The sequence below is a fragment of the Budorcas taxicolor genome, chromosome X, assembly GCF_023091745.1.
Source record: "Budorcas taxicolor isolate Tak-1 chromosome X, Takin1.1, whole genome shotgun sequence".
Lineage (NCBI taxonomy): Eukaryota > Metazoa > Chordata > Mammalia > Artiodactyla > Bovidae > Budorcas > Budorcas taxicolor.
In genome coordinates, this window is record NC_068935.1 from 28,635,656 (window position 1) to 28,657,598 (window position 21,943).

General features: G+C 40.1%; 1 protein-coding gene across 1 annotated transcript; it reads right to left on the bottom strand.

Moving 5' to 3' along the window:
- Positions 1–1,208: 1,208 nt before the first annotated feature.
- NKAP (NFKB activating protein) lies at positions 1,209–16,835 on the bottom strand. The gene is made up of 9 exons (XM_052663567.1): positions 16,408–16,835; positions 13,706–13,786; positions 11,648–11,718; positions 11,200–11,340; positions 9,387–9,450; positions 7,885–7,994; positions 7,711–7,786; positions 6,497–6,646; positions 1,209–1,436 (listed from the first exon to the last, which is right to left on the bottom strand). The coding sequence occupies exons 1-9, from the start codon at positions 16,791–16,793 to the stop codon at positions 1,262–1,264; spliced, it is 1,254 nt and encodes a 417-aa protein (XP_052519527.1). The 5' UTR covers positions 16,794–16,835; the 3' UTR covers positions 1,209–1,261.
- Between the last annotated feature and the right edge of the window lie 5,108 nt (positions 16,836–21,943).

Below are 21,943 nucleotides of genomic sequence, written 5' to 3' on the forward strand. Positions count from 1 at the left end.
CTTTACCATCTGAGTCATCTGGGAAGTTAGCTTATAAAGAGAGAGGGCATTTTACAACAGCAGAGTCTGAAATTCCCCATCATTCAGATAATTTATACTTATCTTAGGCACATAATAATGCAGTTCAAAACAACCTTAACAAAAACAGCCAAAACTTCTACTATCCCCTTCCCACTTCCCTCCTATGTCTTAACAACTAAACTTGAACAAAAGGAGGGAAGAAAAAGATCATGATCTCATAGTCCCAGAATTTTTCATTTTTCCCAAAGTCAAAAGTCAACAGTAGCCATAAAAAAGTGATAAAGTGAGAAGTTAACCTGAATGACAGATGTAAAAGAGAAACTGAAAAGTTTAAGAATGTTTAAAATGAAATCTGCATTTACATGAAGTACAGACATAAAAAAATTTTAATATCACGTTATCTTCATCCTTATGACATAATGAAGTTAAAGCAATGATTCATTACATTTTTCCTTATTAAACTCCTGATTATTATTGATTCCTATTCATTTACAGTGTTCAAATAATGATCTAAACACAGTTCAGATGGAAATAATGTACTTACATTTACACAATAGACTTCCCAATATTTTATATTTGAAAGAGCCATTCTTAAGTAACCTGTTAAGAGTTTTAAACTTAATGTTCATATTTTCGATTCAGTAAGTCTGTGGGTTAGTTTGCTGTTTGGTCTGTTGGCTGGTCTGGGGGTGGAGGTAGGGACTAAACTTGAAATACATTATTTCCAGAGCAGACAACATATTGTAATAAACAAGTCAATCTTCAAATTCTAAATTTGCTTTTTTTCAGCCATGCCTTCTTTCTGTTAACAAAAGTGGCCTCCTGTATGTTTCTATCAAGTCCCTTTATGACATTCAACATAGAGGAATGATAACTTCCACAAGTTCAGTTGGGGTGGGCATCATGTAGAACTCGTGGCAGCACTGTCCCATAATGTAAGAGTTCAGTTCCTCATTTCACCAGCACTTTCTCTCAATGCCTCCTCCCCCAACACAGTAGAATTTCACTCATAATTTGGATTTTTAAACCAGAAAGTTGTTTTGGTTAATCCAAAATAACCCAAAGAGCTTGCTAAAGTTATATCAATACGCAGCTTTTTTTATAGGACTGAAAGAATTAAATAGAAGGCACAGTAGCACTGTAAAGCTTTTTCAGATCATAATCTTTTTTTGTGTGTATATATGGAACCCAAACTTTCTTTTTTGTTGTTAAAAATGTCTGATGAACAATCAGAAAATCCTTATTTGTCCTCTTTCCCTTTAGTTTTTCTGTATACCATCTCTCGAAAACTGGCCAGGATCTTGTTTTCTCTCTTTCGTCTCTCTTCTTGGTTAAAGGATGCAAGGGCTCTCTTCTCATCAGCACTATAGATCTGGTTCTCTTTTCGCAGACGCACAGCTTCCATTCGGCGATGCCTGGAGATAATTGTATTTTTGGCTTAATTTCTCAGTAGTTATTCTCATAGTGCTTCCTCACTAATCCTTTCCTAATACAGAGTGGTCGATTTAAAATGCTAACAAATAGAAACTTTCTCTAATGGGTTAGATTTTCCAAGGATCATTCATTTTATCCGCTGACATGTCCTTTGATTAATTTCTAGTATGTAAATAATGATCTCTGAGGTTCTGTCAATAGAGTGAAGTTATTAATTTCAAATTCTAAGGGCATAAGTATAGTTCTGTTGTTTCCAGTAAGACAAGCAAACAGGCAAATTATTAAACTTCTTAAGTGGTGTGCAGACTTGATAGTAGGACAGATAAGATTTAAGTTGTTATCTAGCTGGTAGAACTTCTTCAGAGTTCTAATTTATCCTATAACCAAAAGAACTAGGTTTAAATCTACAACTGAATCTTTGGATGTTTTGTGGGTGGATTTAACTTCCTTAGAATCCAGTAGCAGCTCACAGAAAAGAAAGAAGGGATTTTAGCCCAAGGGCCAAATCAGGAAAGTATAGGCTCTGTGGAAGAGGAAAACTCTTAGATCGTCTTCAAAAAGTCTGCTTATTTAGAAGGAAAACTTCACGAAAACCTGATGCCTCTATGTGTATGTATGCAAACCTACACAATCAATTACAGATGAAGCTTGAACTACACCTAGAAAAACAGAGCAAAATGAGTAAGGCGAAGAGGGGAGACTCATTTCAGGTTAGTGTGAACGTGGGGGAGTGGCAGGTCAAGAAGTGAAGGAGATGACAATGTATTTAGGTTGCTCAGCGTACAGTGAGTATAGGAATTGATCTGGAACAGAAAGTGCTGTATGAATAATGCTGTAGTAAACATCCATATACACATCTCCCGGTACATGGGAAAGACCCTCTTAGGTACACAGGTATGGAATTGCTGGGTCATAAACTATGTGAATGCTCAACTTTCCAAGACAACATCAGACTGTTTTCCAGAATGGTTGTTACCAATGTATACCACCACTAGCAATACTTAAGAGATCCTATAGACCCACATCCTATCAAATGCTTGCAGTTGTTAGAACTTTGAACTTCTATTGAATGGATGTAAAACCATATGTCCATAAGTTGATTTCCATTTCCAATGATTATGAACATCTTTTTCAGTTTAGTTCAGTTCAGTTGCTCAGTCATGTCAGACTCTTTGTGACCCCATGGACTGCAGCACGCCAGGCCTCCTAACCATCACCAACTGCCAGAGTCTATCCAAACCCGTGTCCATTGAGTCGGTGATGCCATCCAACCATCTCATCCTCTGTCGTCCCCTTCTCCTCCTGCCCTCAATCTTTCCCAGCATCAGGGTCTTCTCAAATGAGTTAGCTCTTCGCATCAGGTGGCCAAAGTATTGGAGTTTCAGCTTCAACATCAGTCCTTCCAATGAACACCCAGGACCGATCTCCTTTAGGATGGACTGGTTGGATCTCCTTGTAGTCCAAGGGACTCTCAAGAGTCTTCTCCAACACCACAGTCCAAAAGCATCAATTCTTCTGTGCTCAGCTTTCTTCACAGTCCAACTCTCACATCTATACATGACTACTGGAAAAACCATAGCCTTGACTAGACGGACCTTTGTTGACAAAGTAATGTCTCTGCTTTTTAATATGTTGTCTAGGTTGGTCATAACTTTCCTTCCAAGGAGTAAGCATCTTTTAATTTCATGGCTGCAGCCACCATCTGCAGTGATTTTTGAGCCCAGAAATAAAGTCTGCCACTGTTTCCCCATCTATTTCCCATGAAGTGATAGCACTGGATGCCATGATCTTCGTTTTCTGAATGTTGAGCCTCAAGCCAACTTTTTCACTCTCCTCTTTCACTTTCATTAAGAGGCTCTTTAGTTCTTCTTCACTTTCTGCCATAAGGGTGGTATCATCTGCATCTCTGAGGTTATTGATATTTCTCCTGGCAATCTTGATTCCAGCTTGTGCTTCATCCAGTTCAGCATTTCTCATGATGTACTCTGCATATAAGTTAAATAAGCAGGGTGACAATATACAGCCTTGACATACTCCTTTTCCTATTTGGAACCAGTCTGTTGTTCTATGTCCATTTCTAACTGTTGCTTCCTGACCTGCAAACAGATTTCTCAGGAGGCAGGTCAGGTGGTCTGGTATTCCCATCTCTTTCAGAATTTTCCACAGTTGATTGTGATCCACACAGTCAAAGGCTTTGGCATAGTCAATAAAGCAGAAATAGATGTCTTTCTGGAACTCTCTTGCTTTTTTGATGATCCAGAGGATGTTGGCAATTTAATCTCTGGTTCCTCTGCCTTTTCTAAAACCAGCTTGAACATCTGCAAGTCCACGAATTGCTGTGTTCACGAATTGCTGAAGCCTGGCTTGCAGAATTTTGAGCATTACTTTACTAGTGTGTGAGATGAGTGCAATTGTGCGGTAGTTTGAGTATTCTTTGGCACTGGCTTTCTTTATTGGAATGAAAACTGACCTTTTCCAGTCCTGTGGCCTCTGCTGAGTTTTCCAAATTTGCTGACATATTGAGGGCAGCACTTTCACAGCATCATCTTTCAGGATTTGAAATAGCTCAACTGGAATTGCATCACCTCCACTAGCTTTGTTCGTAGTGATGCTTCCTAAGGCCCACTTGACTTCACATTCCAGGATGTCTGGCTCTAGGTGAGTGTGAGTGATCAGACCATCGTGATAATCTGGGTTGTGAAGATCTTTTTTGTACAGTTCTTCTGTGTATTCTTGCCACCTCTTCTTAATATCTTCTGCTTCTACTAGGTCCATACCATTTCTATACTTTATTGAGCCCATCTTTGCATGAAATGTTCCCTTGGTATCTCTAATTTTCTTAAAGAGATCTCTAGTCTTTGCCATTCTATTGTTTTCCTCTATTTCTTTGCATCGATCACTGAGGAAGGCTTTCTTATCTCTCCTTGGTATTCTTTGGAACTCTGCATTCAAATGGGTATATCTTTCCTTTTCTCCTTTGCTTTTCACTTCTCTTTTTTTCACAGCTATTTGTAAGGCCTCCTCAGACAGCCATTTTGCTTTTTGCATTTCTTTTTCTTGGGGATGGTCTTGATTCCTGTCTCCTGTACAGTGTCACAAACCTCCATCCATAGTTCATCAGGCACTCTGTCTATCAGATCTAGTCCCTTAAATCTATTTCTCACTTCCACTGTATAGTATAAAGGATTTGATTTAGGTCATACCTGAATGGTCTAGTGGTTTTCCCTACTTTCTTCAATTTAAGTCTGAATTTGGCAATAAGGAATTCATGATCTGATCAAGATCACGAACATCTTTTTATGTGTAGCCATATATTTTTTTATTCTGACAAATGCCTGTTTGTGTAATTTTCTCACTTTCCTTTTGTTTACAGAAATTATTTAAATACTCTCAGTACTGACTCTTTATCAGTTGTGTGTATTACAAGATCTTATCCCAACTTGTCTTTTCACTTATTTTAAGATGTTCTGATGAACAAAAGTTGTTGCTTTTACCTCAGGTAAAGTTATCAATATATTATTGTGTGGTTGGTGCATTTTTTGGTCTACTTTAAGAAATACTTCCCCACTCCAAGATCTAATAGATATCTGTTCATATTCTATACTAAGAGTAATGAAGTTGTTTTTGACATTTAAGTCCATAATCTAGCTGCACTGACTTTTAAATAGTGATAAAGGGTTCTACTTTCATTTTTCTCCATACAGGTGACCATTTTCTTCCTGCTCCATTTACTGCCTAGTTCCTTCTTTCCCCACTGACTGGAGAAAGCAGCTATTTCATGTAATGAAGTTCCATACATGCATAACTCTACCAGGCTCTGTATTTTATTCCACTGAACAGTTCATTTGTTTCCCCACTCCTTCTGAAATGAAGTGCTGTAAGCTTCATAATAAGCCCTCATATCAGTAGGAAAAATCACCTTCCTGCTCTTCTTCAGAAATGAGATGGCTACTCTTAGCCCTTTAGTCTAACATTTTAATTTTGCAAGAACTGATAACTCTACAGTATTGCCTTCCTATTTATGAACATGGTATCTCTCTATTTATTTAGGTCTTCTTAAATCTCTCAGTGTTTTATAGTTTTGCCTGTAAAGATCTTAGACTTCTTTTGTTAAGATTTACTCCTAAGTCCTTCATATTCTCTGATGATACTGTTATAAATGTTTTCCTTTCATTTATATTTTCTAGTTGCTTGTTGCTGGCACACAGAAATGCTATTGATTTTTGTGTATTAACTTTATATCTAACCATTTGTTAAACATTCCTGTTATTTATAATTCATCTGAGGATTCCTCAGGATTTTCTATTATTCACAAAAAGTGACAGTGTTACATCCTTTGTTCCAATTCTTATGCCTCTCATTTTTTTTCTTGTCTTATTGGTTCTTAGATATAATGTTTTCAAATGTCAGTCCTCAGAATTCCAAGATTCTGAAGATGCTTCCAGGGTCCTGCAAATATTTGCCCACTTTTAAAAGTTTATGAAGTTTTAAAATTCAGCTTGATCTTGGTATTGAGGCCCTATTAGTTCACTCTCCTTGTTCTTTCTGGTATTTTGCTTTTTCTTCCCCATTTTATATTCCTTTTCTCATGCTGAAACTGACCTCTGTCATATCCTTTTTCACTCTTCATTCTCAGTGTCCAGAGGACTAGAGAGTGCATGTTCTCCACAGGGAACTACAGGCAAACTCAGAAACTTTTACTGTCTTATGAAACTGCTTTTTTAACTACCAGAATGCCACATTGCTCATGGGACACTGATAAGTAACCAAAATTTCACTATCTCCTCCAGAAGATAAACTATCTGTATCAAACTATAAATGAGAAAATGACACTGGAAAGACTAATTCTTTGAAGCTGGAGATAAAATTGAGTTGCATACCTACTTGGAATTTTAGACAACTATATTTATACCAATAAAACCAATAAAAAACCAACATTTATAATCTACTTTTTGTTAGAAATGGGCACTTAATGAAATCTATCACCAAAATATAATTTTGGTAGTTATAAAGGAAACTGACCTCATTGCCAAGAACATACCTGCTACCACTCATTACATAACCTGAACATTCAAATGATGCAATTTCTTCACTTGTCAAGCCAATTTCACCTCTTCGTGGGATACGTTTTCCAGCTTTTACATATTCAGCCATAGCTGCACCTTCACCGGGTAACAGAGCATGGCCATAGCTACAAAGTAATACAGAATTAAGAAAAGGTTCATTATAAAAGAAAGCACAAAAAACATTTCTCTCAGAAAACAGTAGGAATAACAGTTGGTGGGCAGCATGCTGGGAAGCCTAATGTAAATTACCTTCATTTAATTAGGGAACACTGCACTGTGACCTATATTACTAACCCAGAAATGCAGAGATACTTTGGAAGAATAAAAAGGTTGATGTTAGTGAGCATATATTCATGGTTTACAATTATGGATCAATTTTCCCTACAGCTGTTGTCTTTATTGCTTCTGCCTCCAGTGAATTCCTTTTCCCTTTAAATACAAAGTAGAGAAATAATATATCTCAAATTAACATATTTTTTAGACTTACGGACAATAATAATGCTATACAGTAACAGTTCTCTATTAACTTTCATTCAAGGGGACTTTGAAAACTACCATCCTGGGACTTCCGTGGTGGTCCAGTAGCTAAGACTCCATGTTCCTAGTGCAGGGGGCCTGGGTTCGATCCCTGGTCAGGGAACTAAACCCCAAATGCCACAACTAAGACCTAATACACTTGAAGAAAAAAAATTTTAAAACAAGAAACAAAAACTACCACCCCTTCATTCAATTCACTAAATTCTTTGTATCTATTAAACTCAAAGCTTGTAACACACAGTAAGAATAATCTCTGTTCTTGTGGAATTTCTATATTAATAAGGATATAACACTAATACAACGTAGAATATATATTACAATACACAAAAGAAAATGCTGTGAGTACTAAAGAATTAAAGAGGGGTAGGAATCACACCTACCTGTGGAGGGAAGGTATTGGGAATCAGCACATGCCCCTCCTTTTGAAAAGGGCTTTGGGAAATGTTAAGGATTTTAACAGGAAGGAATTGGGGTTAGTGAAGAAACCAGGACTAGGGAAGAAGGGAAGGCGTGTTGGAGGAAGAAGTAAGGTGAAAGTGCACAGAAACTTTGAGTCTAAATAAGGGAGTAGTGAAAGATGTACTTGGAAGAGTAAGTTAGGACCATACTTTTGGGAAGGCACTTTAGAGATTATAAACATGCTCTTACTTACTTCAGAGGTTTATCATCTTGAGAGGCAAGTGTTTTGGGAGCCTCTGGGCCAATCAAATCTGAGGGTTCTTCAGGCTCTGCAGGAAAGATATTCAGAAACATATTCACATTTCGACTAATCAGTTAATTTAGTGTTTTATCTGTTCTGAAGTCAAACTCTATCAGAAGAACCTACTTGATCGATCCTTCCAAGGATTCTCCAGAAACTCTTCTTGGGACTCTTTAGAACTTGAGTCACTGGAATCTTTTCTGCTCTTCTTAGACTTCTTTTTCTTATATTTCTTCCTGCATTGATTATAATTTGATATAAATTGATTTAATATTCCCAGGCTAAAGGGCATCTTACTTTTTCAAGGCAACGAAAGACTGATTGAAATGATTTCGATGCTCAGCTTATTCAAATGTGTTAGAGAAGAATTTGTATTAAAAAATTTAACTTATTTCACTATAAGCTGGCTCAGACAGTAAAGAATCTGCCTGCAATGCAGGAGACCCAGGTTCGATTCCTGGATTGGGATGATCCCCTGGAGAAGGGAATGGCAACCCAATCCAGTAGTCTTGCCTGGAGAATTCCATGGACAGAGGAGCCTGGTGGGCTACAGTCCATGGGGTCGCAAAGAGTCAGATAAGACTGAGCGACAAACACTTTCACTTTCAAGGGAACAATAAAATATAGTTCTCATGTTGTAGAAAGAGAGCAGAAATAAAGCAATTTAAGAAAATAGCTCTTATCAATTTGAACATCAGTCATTTTCAGTATAATGGATTAAAATACATCAAATATGTTTGAATCCTTGGGCTCATGATGATAAAAACCTCAAAAAACCTCAACTCATTATTTTGAAAACTCATAAAACAAGTAAGCAATTATTTCACCCTTCCTATACCAACTATACTTCAGGGTAACCAAATAGGTAATGAGGGTAGGCTTCTCATATAGAATTATTTTACCTAATAAATGAAGAATCATTTTGCAATCCCTAATGAAGTAAGGGACCTAAACAAAGACTACTGATGCAGGTTAATATGACAAAAAGAGATGACCAGACATTATCTGCCTCCTGCTGGAAGTACACAGTACTACTTATGAAGTATTCCTACCAAAAACTCAAATCTGAACCTTATCAAGTGTCTAGACCTAACTATCAATCTACAGGAAATATAAAGGACAGAAAGCATGTTAAAAGGACACCATAAGAATACAACCAGCAAAATCCACACTGCAGGAAACTCTCCAGGGCAAATGATATTGTTTCCTCTACAACTAAACTGCAGGAACAAAAGGGAAGGGAAAGCTATCTATTTAAAGAGATGGAAAAGACGGATCAACCAATCACAATTCATGTACATTGTTTAGATTCTAATTTGAGGAAACTATTCAAAAAACTGCTGAGACCTGAATGAAGAACTATTATTAAATATTTTATGTGGATTAATAGTACTGTACTTTTTTTTTAAAAAAAGAATGCCTATCTTTTAGAGAAACTTGCAGCTTTATGGATGAAATGATATTTGGGACTGGTTTCAATATAACAGTAGGGTGGACAGCAGAGACTGTCAATAAGTTGATAATTGTTCAAGCTGAGTGATGGTTACATAGAAGTCCATTATACCATTTTATATAATTGTACATATTTTTAAAATTTTCCATAATAAAAATTAAAGAAAAAAACTGACGATCTGTGTTTCTTCTTCTTTTCCTTTTTCTTGGCTTTCTTTGCTCTCCTTTTTGTATCTTCATCTGCAAATTAAAGCATATTATAATTAAAAAATTTTTAACCCTAAAACTTTAATACTTTTGAGTAGTTAAATACCTTATAACTCTTCTATTTGTTGTTACAGAGAATTTAATTCATTCAAACATTTATTGTTAGGAAATGTGCAAGGAATGAGGGACATAGAAATTAAAGCTGCACTAAGCATTTGGTTCTATAGGGTATTATTATTAACTTGATTGCATGAGATAATAGTATTGTGATTAGACAGGAAATTTTCCTTATTGTTTAAAGATGTACACAAAGATATTTAGGGTGGCAGTGTGATATTTTAATTTACCTTGAATATCTCAACAACAAAAAAATCCATATTTGAAGCAAACATGTCAAAATGCTAACAGATGGTACACCTGAGTGACAAGCAATGTATATGGCATTAATGACACTTCTCCCTTCACTTATCTGGATGTTTGAGTATCCTCATGATGTTTGTGTTTTGGGCAATACTTTGCAGGAGCTCAGTCTAGTGGAGGAGACAGAGGGAAGGGGGTCAGTAGAATCCGAGTGACAGGGAAGTGGGGGGGCGGTGTTCTGGGCGCACACAGGAGTCTCACCATCAGGCTGGTTTGGAGAGGGTGGGTGAGGAATGGTTGACCGTGAAAAGGTGACTCTTAAGCTAGTTCTTTCTAAAGTCAGTTTTATTACAAAAGTAATGCACGTCCATCCATGCAGTGAGTAGGCCAAGCCACATGAAAGGAGACTGGCACTGTAGGCAGCCAGATTCTGTACTACATGGCAGAGTCAGGAGAAAGGACGTGCAATACGTGGAGATGAAAGTCACTCTCAAGCCACACAGGACCCTGCAGGAGAGTGACAGGGTACCTGTGATGAGAAATCCACAGAAATGTGTCCCCAGAGGAGGCACCCTCTGTCAATCACCAGCCATGGGAGGACACCAAAAGACGGCTTTGTTGTGATGCAGCCACACAGGAAGTGTCCTCCAGAATCAACTGCTGGCCTGAAGGGTCCCCTATGTTGTACCTCTGAAAATCACACAAAGCTGATCGCCGAGTGTGAGAATCTCTCCAAAGAGCTGCTCCAATGGGCTGATGCAGCCCCCTATGGCCTGGTTTGGCACCACACGTCTCAGAGACTGACCCCAACTTGGTTCGGTGCCACACGCCTTGTGCAGCTACACACAACCACTCTGGAGTCACACCGCTTAGCTCTGAATCCCAACTGTGTGACCTTGGGTATGAGCGGTACTTATAATCTGCTCGGGTCCTCTGTCTCCCCTACTCTAAGATGTGTCTGACAGTGACTGTGTGGATTAAACAGCAATAATGCCTATCAGGCACTTAGCAGGGTGCACGACACAAAGTCAGTGCATGTTCAAAACTCTTGGTTATTATTATTTTAAAGAACCTTTTTCTAGCATAAGCTTTGGACTTCCTTGGTGGTCCAGTGGTTAAGAATCCGCCTGCCAATGCAGGGGAAAAAGGTTCAATCCCTGGTCCAGGAAAATCCCATGTGCCAGGGAACAGCTAAGTCCATGTGCCACAACCACTGAGCCTGCACGCTCTAGAGCCCGAGCTCCACAACAAGAGAAGCCTGTGTACCGCAATGAACAATAGCCTCCACTTGCCACAACTAGAGAAAGCCCCCACGTAGGAACGAAGATCCAGCACAGCCAAAAATAAATAAAACTAAAATAAACTTTAAGAAGTAAAACTAGTTTTGAAGTAAGGCGGGCAGAATGATATTGGCTTTCTTACCACTGGAGTCTGTGTCAGAATCAGAGTCGCTGTCACTATCATCAGAATACTTCTTGTGTTTTCTTTTAGATGATTTTTTCTTCCTCCTTTTCTTGGATCTTTCTTTTGAATGACTAGACTTCTTCTTCTTCTTCTTTTCTTCTACATAAAATACAAATAAAAATTACTTCTAAAGAAGTATTTCTTTTTAAATTTTTTTAAAAAACTTATTTTGTACTGGGGTATAGCCGATTGACAATGCTGTGATAGTTTCAGGTGAACAGTGAAGGGACTCAGCCATACATATACAAGTATCACAAGTATTTCTGAGTATCAATTTTATTGTATTTGAAATACTGAAAAGGAAATGATGACAGGCAATTTGAATACAAGTAAAGTGTAATGTTCAACTATTTATAAATGTATTTTTAAAAATTTCTCAATAAAAAGCTCTCAATTAAAAAAATACCTTCTGAAGTAGAAGCTGAACTGGTGCTTTTCTTTGGCTCTTCATCCTCTACTGGTGTGTGTTCATCAGAGCTGAATTTAAAGAAAATGGTAATAAGAATCAGAAGAGTGTTAAAGGCAACCTACTGAATGTTGTTGTTGTTCAGTCGCTCAGTTGTGTCTGACTCTTTGCAACCCCGGGGGACTGCAGCATGGACTGAATGAGAGACACCATTTGCAAATCATATCCGAGAAGAGATTAATATTAAAAAAAAAAACGCAAAACCCCAAAAATGATGTGATTTTACAAATAGGCAGAGGATCTGAATAGAGATTTTTTCAAAGAAGACACACAGATGGCCAATAGGTAATGAAGAGATGTTCAACATCATTAATCATTGGGGAAATGCAAATCAAGACCACAATGAGATATCACTTCACACCTGTTTGGATGAATGTTATCAAAAAGACAAAAGATAACAACTGTTGGTGAGAATATGGAAAAGAGGGAACACTTACACTGTTATAATATAACAGAGTGAGAATATAAAATGGTACAGCTATTATAGAATCCAGAATGGAGGTTCTTCAAGAAATTAAAAATTGAACTTCCATATCACCTAACAATCTCCTTTCTGGATATATATCTGATGGAACTGAAATCAGTATCTCAAAGAGATATCTGGACTCTCATGCTCACTGCAGCATTACTTACAATAGCCAAAATGTTAAAACAACCAAATATCCATGAATGTATGAATGGATAAAGGAACTATGAGAAACACACATGCATACCCCACAGCAGAATATTATTTATCTTTAAAAAAGAATGAAGCTTGCCATTTTCAACAACATGGACAGCCTGTGAGGGCATTTGCTAAATGAAATGTCAAATAGAGAAAGATAAGACATGATCTCACTTATATGTGAAATCTAAAAAACAAAAAACTACCATACCGCAGATACAGAGAACAGAGTGATGGTTGCCAGAGTGCAGAGAAGGTGGGGGCAGGGCATGGGTAAAACACACGACGGGGATCAAGAAGTACAAACTCCAGTTATAAAATAAGGAAGTCATGGGGATGTGATGTACAGCGTGGCGACTGCAGTTAATAATGCTGTATTGCATATCTGACAGTTGATAAGAAAGTAAATCTTAGAAGTTCTCATCACAAGAAAAAACTTTTTATAACTATATATGGTGATGGATGCTAACTAGACTTACTATGGTGATCATTTTGCAATATATACAAATATTGAATCATGTTATAACATGCCTGAAACTAATATTGTATGTCAAATATATCTCAAAAAACTATAGGAGGTGGGAAAAAATAACAATTTTTTAAGAGGAAAAAAGAACTTTCAGATAATAATGCTTTATCACCCTGTCGCAAATTACAAGTTTACCTGTCAAGCACCTTGTCTCAACTCTAAAGAAAACACAGAAATAGAGCAGAGGGTAGATGCAGCTTCTGAATGGCACCAAAGAGAGAAAAGCCGCAGTCCACAGGGTCGCAAAGAGTTGGACATGACTGAACAACAACACAGAGGAAAAAAAAATAAGGAAAAGGAAAAAGCATTAGGCCTTTAATAATACTGAATACAGGAAACTAAACAGACTCAGTATATTCATTTTTAAAAACTTTTTGTAATGTTAATGTCTGACATTTAATCAGTTACTGGATTGAGAAAAAATAATTCAAAACAATATAAATGTATTTGTTTCAACACTGAACCCTTCTATGAATAGGAAATTAGCATCCCATGAATCACAATTTAAAGAGAACAATTAGCATGCTAAAATCCACTAGGAGCATGTTTTAATACTAAGGCATGTTTAATGTTTTTAAAACTCAAGGCACAGAATAGCATAAATCACAAGAAACAGGGAAAAAAAGAGCTGTAGTTAAAGTTCTTCACTTAACAAAAATTTTGACCATAGACTCTGGATTTAAACAAATGTTGCATTTAAAAAATATATATATATTTAAATTTTATTTTTATTAATTGAAGGATAATTGCTTTACAATATTGTGTTGGTTTCTGCCATATAAAAGGTGCATTTTTAATCACTTACTCTGGTTCTGGATTCTTTGGAGAAAGTCCCCACACTTCAGGAGCTCCCAATTCTCCAATCCTCTCTCTCTCACTTAGTCTCCTAGAAGAGATAGGCAGGTAAACTGTTTCCTAAATGTATTATAAGATTCAAAGGGGTCCAGTTAAGTCCTGTTTTTCCTCTACATTTTAAACTTTAAACTAATAAAAACTTGGTTTAAACTCAGGAACTTCCCTGGCAGTCCAGTGGTTAAGACACTGTGCTACCACTGCAGGTGATACAGGTTTGATCCCTGGTTCAGATACTAAGATTCCGCATGCCACAAGAGGTGGCCAAATTTTTTTTTTTAAAGTAAACTCAACATTAGGATCTAACTCAATATTAGGATCTAATATTCTGATGTATCTGATGTTCTATCAAATAGTGCAAACTACAGACAGCCCGATAGGCCTGGCCAGAGATTCAGCCTGGGAGGCTGTCCAGTGTGTCTTTTCTAGTACATGCATCACACAGCTCCCAATTGCTCATTTCATCTTCTGCAATATGTGACAAAAATGGTCTTACATTTGGAAATAACTTCATTTGTTTATGTATCCTTATGAAAGTAAAGAGAATTCTCTACTCCTGACAAGGTCAAACCTTTGTTTTCAAAAAGTCAGGAATTAATGAAGAAAATAAAAATGAAGCATTAGAAGTAGAAAATAAAGGGACCTCTGAAAGTAAAAGAAAAGTTTTGACAAAACTTTACTTAATGAGATATAGCGTTTGTTTTCTGTTTTTCCCCTAATTTTTTTTTCAAAAAGGAGTAAATTCTCTATCTACCCTTGGAAGACAAATTTATTTTGTTTTATGTTTGTGATTTCTTAATGTTTGATATTCCTTATAAACACACAAACAATACACAACAAAAACTAAGGTTTACTTCTTCAAACTTCAGCTGTTGTGACTCCACTTGTTTAAAAAAAGAACCTTATTAAAGAAATAAAATCCTTTTTGATTTTTTAAAACAAAATATTTTTTTCTTCCTTATTCAGGGGAAAAGGTATAATTGTGCAGAGTTAGACTCCGGTTTCCTACTTGAAGTAACATAAAATCTAATAGAGGACATACTTATAGCTAAACTTTGAATACATACATACAGGATGAAGAATGCTTGACAGGCTAAAAAGACCAAGCAATAAAGTTCTTATCCCTCCTGCCACCCAACTTCGTGGATACTTTAAAATTATTTACCTCCTAAATGTACAAACGCAAATTTCATCCAAGGAATTCTGACATCTTTTGGTAAGGAATGTCTGGTATGGAAACTGGATGCTTTTTGATGGACACAGCCTGGGGTTACCTTCTGGAAATTTTAATTTGGAGAAGTCAGTCTCCAATCTATTTTAGGACTGTTTTTACTGTTTCTGTTCCCATGCACAAAATACTAACAGCTAACACTTAAGAGCAATTTATTGTGTTCCAGGCACTAAATCATTACATCTCTAAAAAGCTTTTGTACTAATTTTTCCCTTTTACATGGTGAAGAAATGAAACTAAGAGAGGTTAAGTAACTTGCCCAAGGTCACACAAGTATTAAGCAACAAAGGAGGGCTTCAGACTCAGGCAGTCTGATTCTGGAGCCTGTTCTCTTAATCACTAGACTTTAGTGGCCCCCACTTTTGGAAGAAAAAGACTCAAGCTATCTCCCAATTGTTGAAACCTTAACCTGCCCCTCAATGCCTGTTACACTTTAAAATTTTTTTTATTTTTAAACACATACAGTATGATCAGTACAGTGTCTGACACATAATTTAACACTCAATAAGCATTAGATATTAAGAATTACAAAGCACATAACTGCTATAAATGAAGTATAATCTTTAAAAATAGTGAATCACTATATTATTGTACACTGGTAACTTAAAAACACTGTATATCTACTATACTTCAATTTTTTTAAGTAAAAATAATTAAAGCTTACAAAACAGTAATTATAATTCTTTTCCTTTCTCCTTAAACTATTCATCTTCCTCTCCAATACTCAGTCATTAAAGAAGATCTGATGTCAATCTGACCTCATTTTTCATGCTGAAGATTGAGACCGCTTAAGATCTTTCTCAATGTAGTCCAACCTTACAGTTTAACAGATCATTTTTTCCTACACATCATTTTTTCCCTACATTTAGTCAAACATCTTGTTTCAGAGGTTCTCCTCCCCTCCAATTTAAACCCTATATCTCAACCTTTCCCAAGTCGCTGCAAAACAACTCCACTCACTTATCCTATTGTCTCAAACCTGTTTGATCATTCAACAAGCAATGGTTGCGCACCTACAAAGTGCTCCGCACTGTAAATTTTGTGATCAATAATCTGGGCTCTTCCAAGGGCTCAGTCTACTGGGGAATGAAAACGTGATCACTAATGACAACGACACAACCAAGTAAATGCTGTAATTCCGGCAGGTCCGAGGCTCTTGACCATGCCCGCAACAAGCCAGGAGGCTGGAAGGGGTAGCGGGAGGGAGACCAAGGCATTAGATGAAGGGGCCGGAGGATGAGCGGAAAAACCTAACGATGGAAAGGGATGAGTAAGGCGTCATCGTGGGTGGACTGACGGAAGGGATGAAAACGCGCGCAAGTCAGGGAGAGAACGAAATGCAAACAGTCGGGTGCGAAATGAACGATAAATCGGACTCTAAAGGCTAGTGGGCTTGCGAAAGAAGGTGCGTTCGTCTCACTCACTTCTGCCGCAAGCTCTCCTCCCTCTCCTTGTCCAGGAGGCTAGGCCACGGCTTGTCGCTCCCGTAGGGGCGTGAGTAGCCGCCATAATAGGCGGACGAGGAGGCAGAAGAGAAAGGGGCGCCGCGCGGTGCGGAGGGCCGCTCTCGAGAGCGTGATCGCGAGCGCGAACGGTAGGACTGGTTTCGGGAGCCTTGGCTGGAGCCACTCAGCTGATGGCTGAGGCCATTCCGGTCCCCGGACCGAGAGCAAGAGCGCGAGCGAGAGCGGCGGCCGCGCGGGGAGCGAGAGGATTTGCTAGGCTTAGGGCTCTTCGAAGAACTGCGACGCTTCCCCCCGGAGCTCGAGGCCTCCCACTCCGGGCTGCGGGAGCCAGACACCGGAGCCATCGCTATTGCTGGGTCCCTGAATCCGTGGGTGAAGGGGGCGCTCGCGCGAGCCTGGGAAAATTCTCCGTTGCCTTGGCTCCCAGGACCGGCAGCCGTACCTCCGCCAGAACCCGAGGAAACCTTGGAAACAGTTCCGGGTACGTCGGCCAATTCCTTCCCCAGACCTAGGCGGGCCTACTGACTCAGGGACGGGATGTGTGTAGCCGTGTAAGGAAGCCGGTGGGGCAACAAGGTTCCCTCATCCTTCGGGTTCCGAATGAGGCTGCTCAATTCTAAGATCTACATGTTCAGTTCAGTTCAGTCGCTCAGTCGTGTCCGACTCTTTGCGACCCCATGAATCGCAGCACGCCAGGCCTCCCTGTCCATCACCAACTCCCGGAGTTCACTCAGACTCACGTCCATCGAGTCCGTGATGCCATCCAGCCATCTCATCCTCTGTCGTCCCCTTCTCCTCCTGCCCCCAATCCCTCCCAGCATCAGAGTCTTTTCCAATGAGTCAACTCTTTGCATGAGGTGGCCAAAGTACTGGAGTTTCAGCTTTAGCATCATTCCTTCCAAAGAAATCCCAGGGCTGATCTCCTTTAGGATAGACTGGTTGGATCTCCTTGCAGTCCAAGGGACTCTCAAGAATCTTCTCCAACACCACAGTTCAAAAGCTTCAGTTCTTCGGTGCTCATTTTTCTTCACAGTCCGACTCTCACATCCATACATGACCACAGGAAAAACCATAGCCTTGACTAGACGGACCTTAGTCGGCAAAGTCATGTCTCTGCTTTTGAATATACTATCTAGGTTGGTCATAACTTTTCTTCCAAGGAGTAAGCGTCTTTTAATTTCATGCTGCAGTCACCATCTGCAGTAATTTTGGAGCCGAAAAAAATAAAGTCTGACATTGTTTCCACTGTTTCCCCATCTATTTCCCATGAAGTGATGGGACCAGATGCCATGATCTTTGTTTTCTGAATGTTGAGCTTTAGGCCAACTTTTTCGCTCTCCTCTTTCGCTTTCATCAAGAGGCTTTTTAGTTCCTCTTCACTTTCTGCCATAAGGGTGGTGTCATCTGCATATCTGAGGTTATTGATATTTCTCCCAGCAATCTTGATTCCAGCTTCAGCGTTTCTCATGATGTACTCTGCATATAAGTTAAATAAGCAGGGTGACAACATACAGCCTTGACGTACTCCTTTTCCTATTTGGAACCAGTCTGTTGTTCCATGTCCAGTTCTAACTGTTGCTTCCTGACCTGCATACAGATTTCTCAAGAGTCAGGTCAGGTGGTCTGGCATTCCCATCTCTCTCAGAATTTTCCACAGTTGATTGTGATCCACACAGTCAAAGGTTTTGGCATAGTCAATAAAGCAGAAATAGATGTCTTTCTGGAACTCTCTTGCTTTTTTGATGATCTAGAGGATGTTGGAAATTTGATCTCTGATTCCTCTGCCTTTTCTAAAACCTCTACATGAGACTGTACTTTTTTCATCTTTGACTTGAAAAACCTAAAGGGAAGGACGACAGGCCACAGGACATGTGTCACTAAACAGCTGTATGAACAATAAGTACTGTGTAACTAAGTAAGTAAATAAACAATTGTATGTCTATGTATGTATGCATGTAAGTATAAGTTCCCAGGTGGCTCTAGTGGTAAAGAATCCACCTGCCAGTGCAGGAGACATAAGAGATGTGGGTTCCATCCCTGGGTCAGGAAGATCCCCTGGAGGAGGGCATGGCAACCCACACCAGTATTCTTGCCTGGAGAATGCCATGGACAGAGGAACCTGGCGTGCTACAGCCTATAGTGTCACAAAGAGTCGGAAACGACTGAAGTGACTTAGAAGGCACAAACACACACACCGTTTTTTTAATTTCCAGTTCCAAGCAAATTAAAGGGGATTTATCTAAATTGACAAAACGTGGTCCACTGGAAAAGGGACTGGCAAGACACTTCAGTATTCTTGCCTTGAGAACCCCATGAACAGCATGAAAAGGCAAAAAGATAGGAGGACACTGAAAGATGAACTCCCCAGGTCAGTAGGTGCCCAATATGCTACTGGACATCAGTGGAGAAATAACTCCAGAAAGAATGAAGAGAAAGAGCCAAAGCAAAAACAGCACCCAGTTGTGGATGTGACTGGTGATGGAAGTAAAGTCAGATGCTGTAAAGAACAATATTGCATAGGAACCTGGAATGTTAGGTCCATGAATCAAGGTGATAGAGTCCACATGGGGGGTCTCACTGATAAGATGGCTTGTTGTGTTGACCTCACAATCAAATAATAAATCACAGTGATCCTTGAGACTGACCAAATTGCTCAAATGGTATCCTGTTATCGCACTGGTACCTATCTTCTCAAAGCTGGGAGACCACCAGATTCCAGACCTCTGGTTATATGACCATCCCTTCAGAGAATTTTTCATTGGTGAGGTATAAGAAGGACTCCATCAGAAAGGGAGGACACTGGTTCTCCTTAAGGGCCAGTCACCCTCTCTCTTCCCTCTAATAAAATTTCCCTTTTCTTGCCTGACTCCCCAGCTTGCTCTCTTTTTCTCTGCACTCGCCTTACATTCTGGTGCTGAAACCCGGGAGGGAAGATCCAACGCAACTGGGTGGGCTCCTCTCATGAGCCCACCTCCGGTGGTCCCCTCCCTTGGACCTTGCCGAGAAACTGAGGCGAGCTCGGGAATGGGACTTTCCACTTGCCTTGCTGGACTGACATCCACACACTGGCCCACATTGTATCCGTTGGTTACAAGGGAGAGTGAAATCCCATTCTCTTGGATCCTGTGTCTCTCGCCTCACTTCCAAGTCCTAGCGCTAGGCGGGAGGATCCCCACAGCCCTTGTGACCTTGGCCTTGTGCCCTGTCTGACTTTGAAATAGGGGACACCCATTTCAAAGCAGACTATTATTACTCTCTGAGAAAGTCCTGAGTACAAGGATGCCTTTTCTCTGGGACCTTTCTGCTCACTTTCTCTCGCCCTTGTCTAACCTCCCTATTCAGCTGCAATGGGAAATTCTCAATCCCAGCCCTCAAAATCTACTCCTCTAGGATGCTTTCTCCGAAACCTAAAAGCTTTGGGCTTCCAAGAGGCGATCAGACCAAAAAGACTTATTTACTATTCTAACACTGTCTGGCCACAATACAGACTTGATAACAGGTCCCAATGGCCAGAAAATGGAACTCTTGATTATAATACTCTATGGGACCTCGATAACTTCTGCCTCCACAAAGGCAAGTGGTTAGAAATCCCTTATGCTCTGTGAATACTGTTCTACCTCTCATATACTCTTAGCCAATTCTGGGCCACATCCTCCTAATACAATGTCTCCTGATCCTTGTTCAGACTTTTCTTCTTCTTCCTTCAACCCTTCCAACCACAGCCCACCCCTAGCATTCCCAATCCCCTTGCAGCCGTTCCAGATCCAGTTCCACAACCTCCACCTTACATCCCCTCCTCCCTCCCTCCTTCTGAAGCACAGGCCTCCGCCACAGCAGCTCCCAATCCCCCTCCCCAGCTTGTGCCTGAGATAAGCTCTGAGACCTCAGCCCCAACCTCTACCCTGAGGGTCCCAAGGCTTTACCCTAACCTCCCTTAGATCCCTTCCCATAATGGCCCTGAACAACTTTAAAACAGGAAACTTCACCGCAGGACCCTGCTCCTTCCCCTAATTCATTGCTCCCTTTATGGGAAGTAGCTAGAGCAGAAGGCATTGTTCGGGTTCATGTCCCATTCTTTCTCACTGATCTGTCTCAGATTGAAAAGTATCTTGGCTCCTTCTCCTCAGACCCTGATAATTATCTAAAAGAATTCAAGTATCTTACCCAGTCTTATGACTTAACCTGGCATGATATTTACATCATACTTTCCTCCACTCTTCTCCCAGAAGAGAAGGAACGAGTATGGGAAGCCTCTCAGGCGCATGCTGATGAGATACACAGGACAGAGGACACTAAGCCTGTAGCGGCAACGGCTGTCCCCCGAGATGATCCAAACTGGGATTATCAGGCAGGGAGCCCTGGACAAGCAGCCTGTAATCATATGATTGCTTGCCTCATTGTGGGTCTTCAAGAGGCAAGGCATAAAGCCGTCAACTTTGATAAGCTCTGGGAAAGAACTCAAAGATTAGATGAAAACCCAGCACAATTTCTAGCCAGGTTAAAGGAAGTGCTACACAAACATACAAAATTAGACCCCACTTTAGCAGAGGGCACCATTGTCCTTAGCACCCATTTAATCTCCCAGTCACCCCAGATATCCTAAAGAAACTAAAAAAGGTAGAAGAAGGCCCTCAAATCCCTCAACGAGACCTTTTAAATTTAGCCTTTAAGATTTTCAATAACCAGGAAGAACAGGCAAAACTAGGGAAGGCCCAATGAGATCATGCCAAATACCACCTTTTAGCCACTGCCCTACATGGCTCCAAGCCTCCATCAACCAACAAAGAAAGGAAGCCTCCTGGGCCCTGCTTCAAATGTGGCAAAGAAGGCCACTGGGCCCGCCTATGCCTAAAGCCAAGGCCCCCTCCAGGTCCATGTTCCAGCTGTGGCATAAAGGAACATTGGAAGGTCGACTGCCCAAATCCCCCTCCAGGGACCTGGACATCCCCTCCTGGTCCTGAGCAGGGGTCCTTTGACCCAGCTCTGCCCAGCCTCCTCACCGCTGAAGACTGAAGGTGCCCAGGGCGCCAGGCCCCAATTCTCATTACATCTACGGAGCCCAGTGTACCTCTTACTGTGGCAGGTAAGCCGATCTCCTTTCTCATTGACGCAGGGGCCACTTACACTGCTATGCCTGCCCAATCTGGAAAAACCAAGGTCTCTCAGGTCTCTGTTATGGGGGTTGATGGTTTAATATCTGCACCATGAATAACTGAGCCTCTACCTTGCACACTTCAAGATACCCCATTATCCCATTCTTTTCTCATACTCCCAAAATGCCCCACTCCTATTCTTGGGAGAGACCTTCTCTCAAAATTCAAAGCCTCTATTACTATCCCAAGTCCACCCTCTGATCTAGCCTGGCTACTGCTTCTTAACCCCACCTCTTCTTCCCCCACCCCATTGCCTTCCTCGTCCATAAACACCATAGTTTGGGATACAGACAACTCATCTGTTGCCTCTCACCATGCTCCAATTCATATCCATCTCAAAG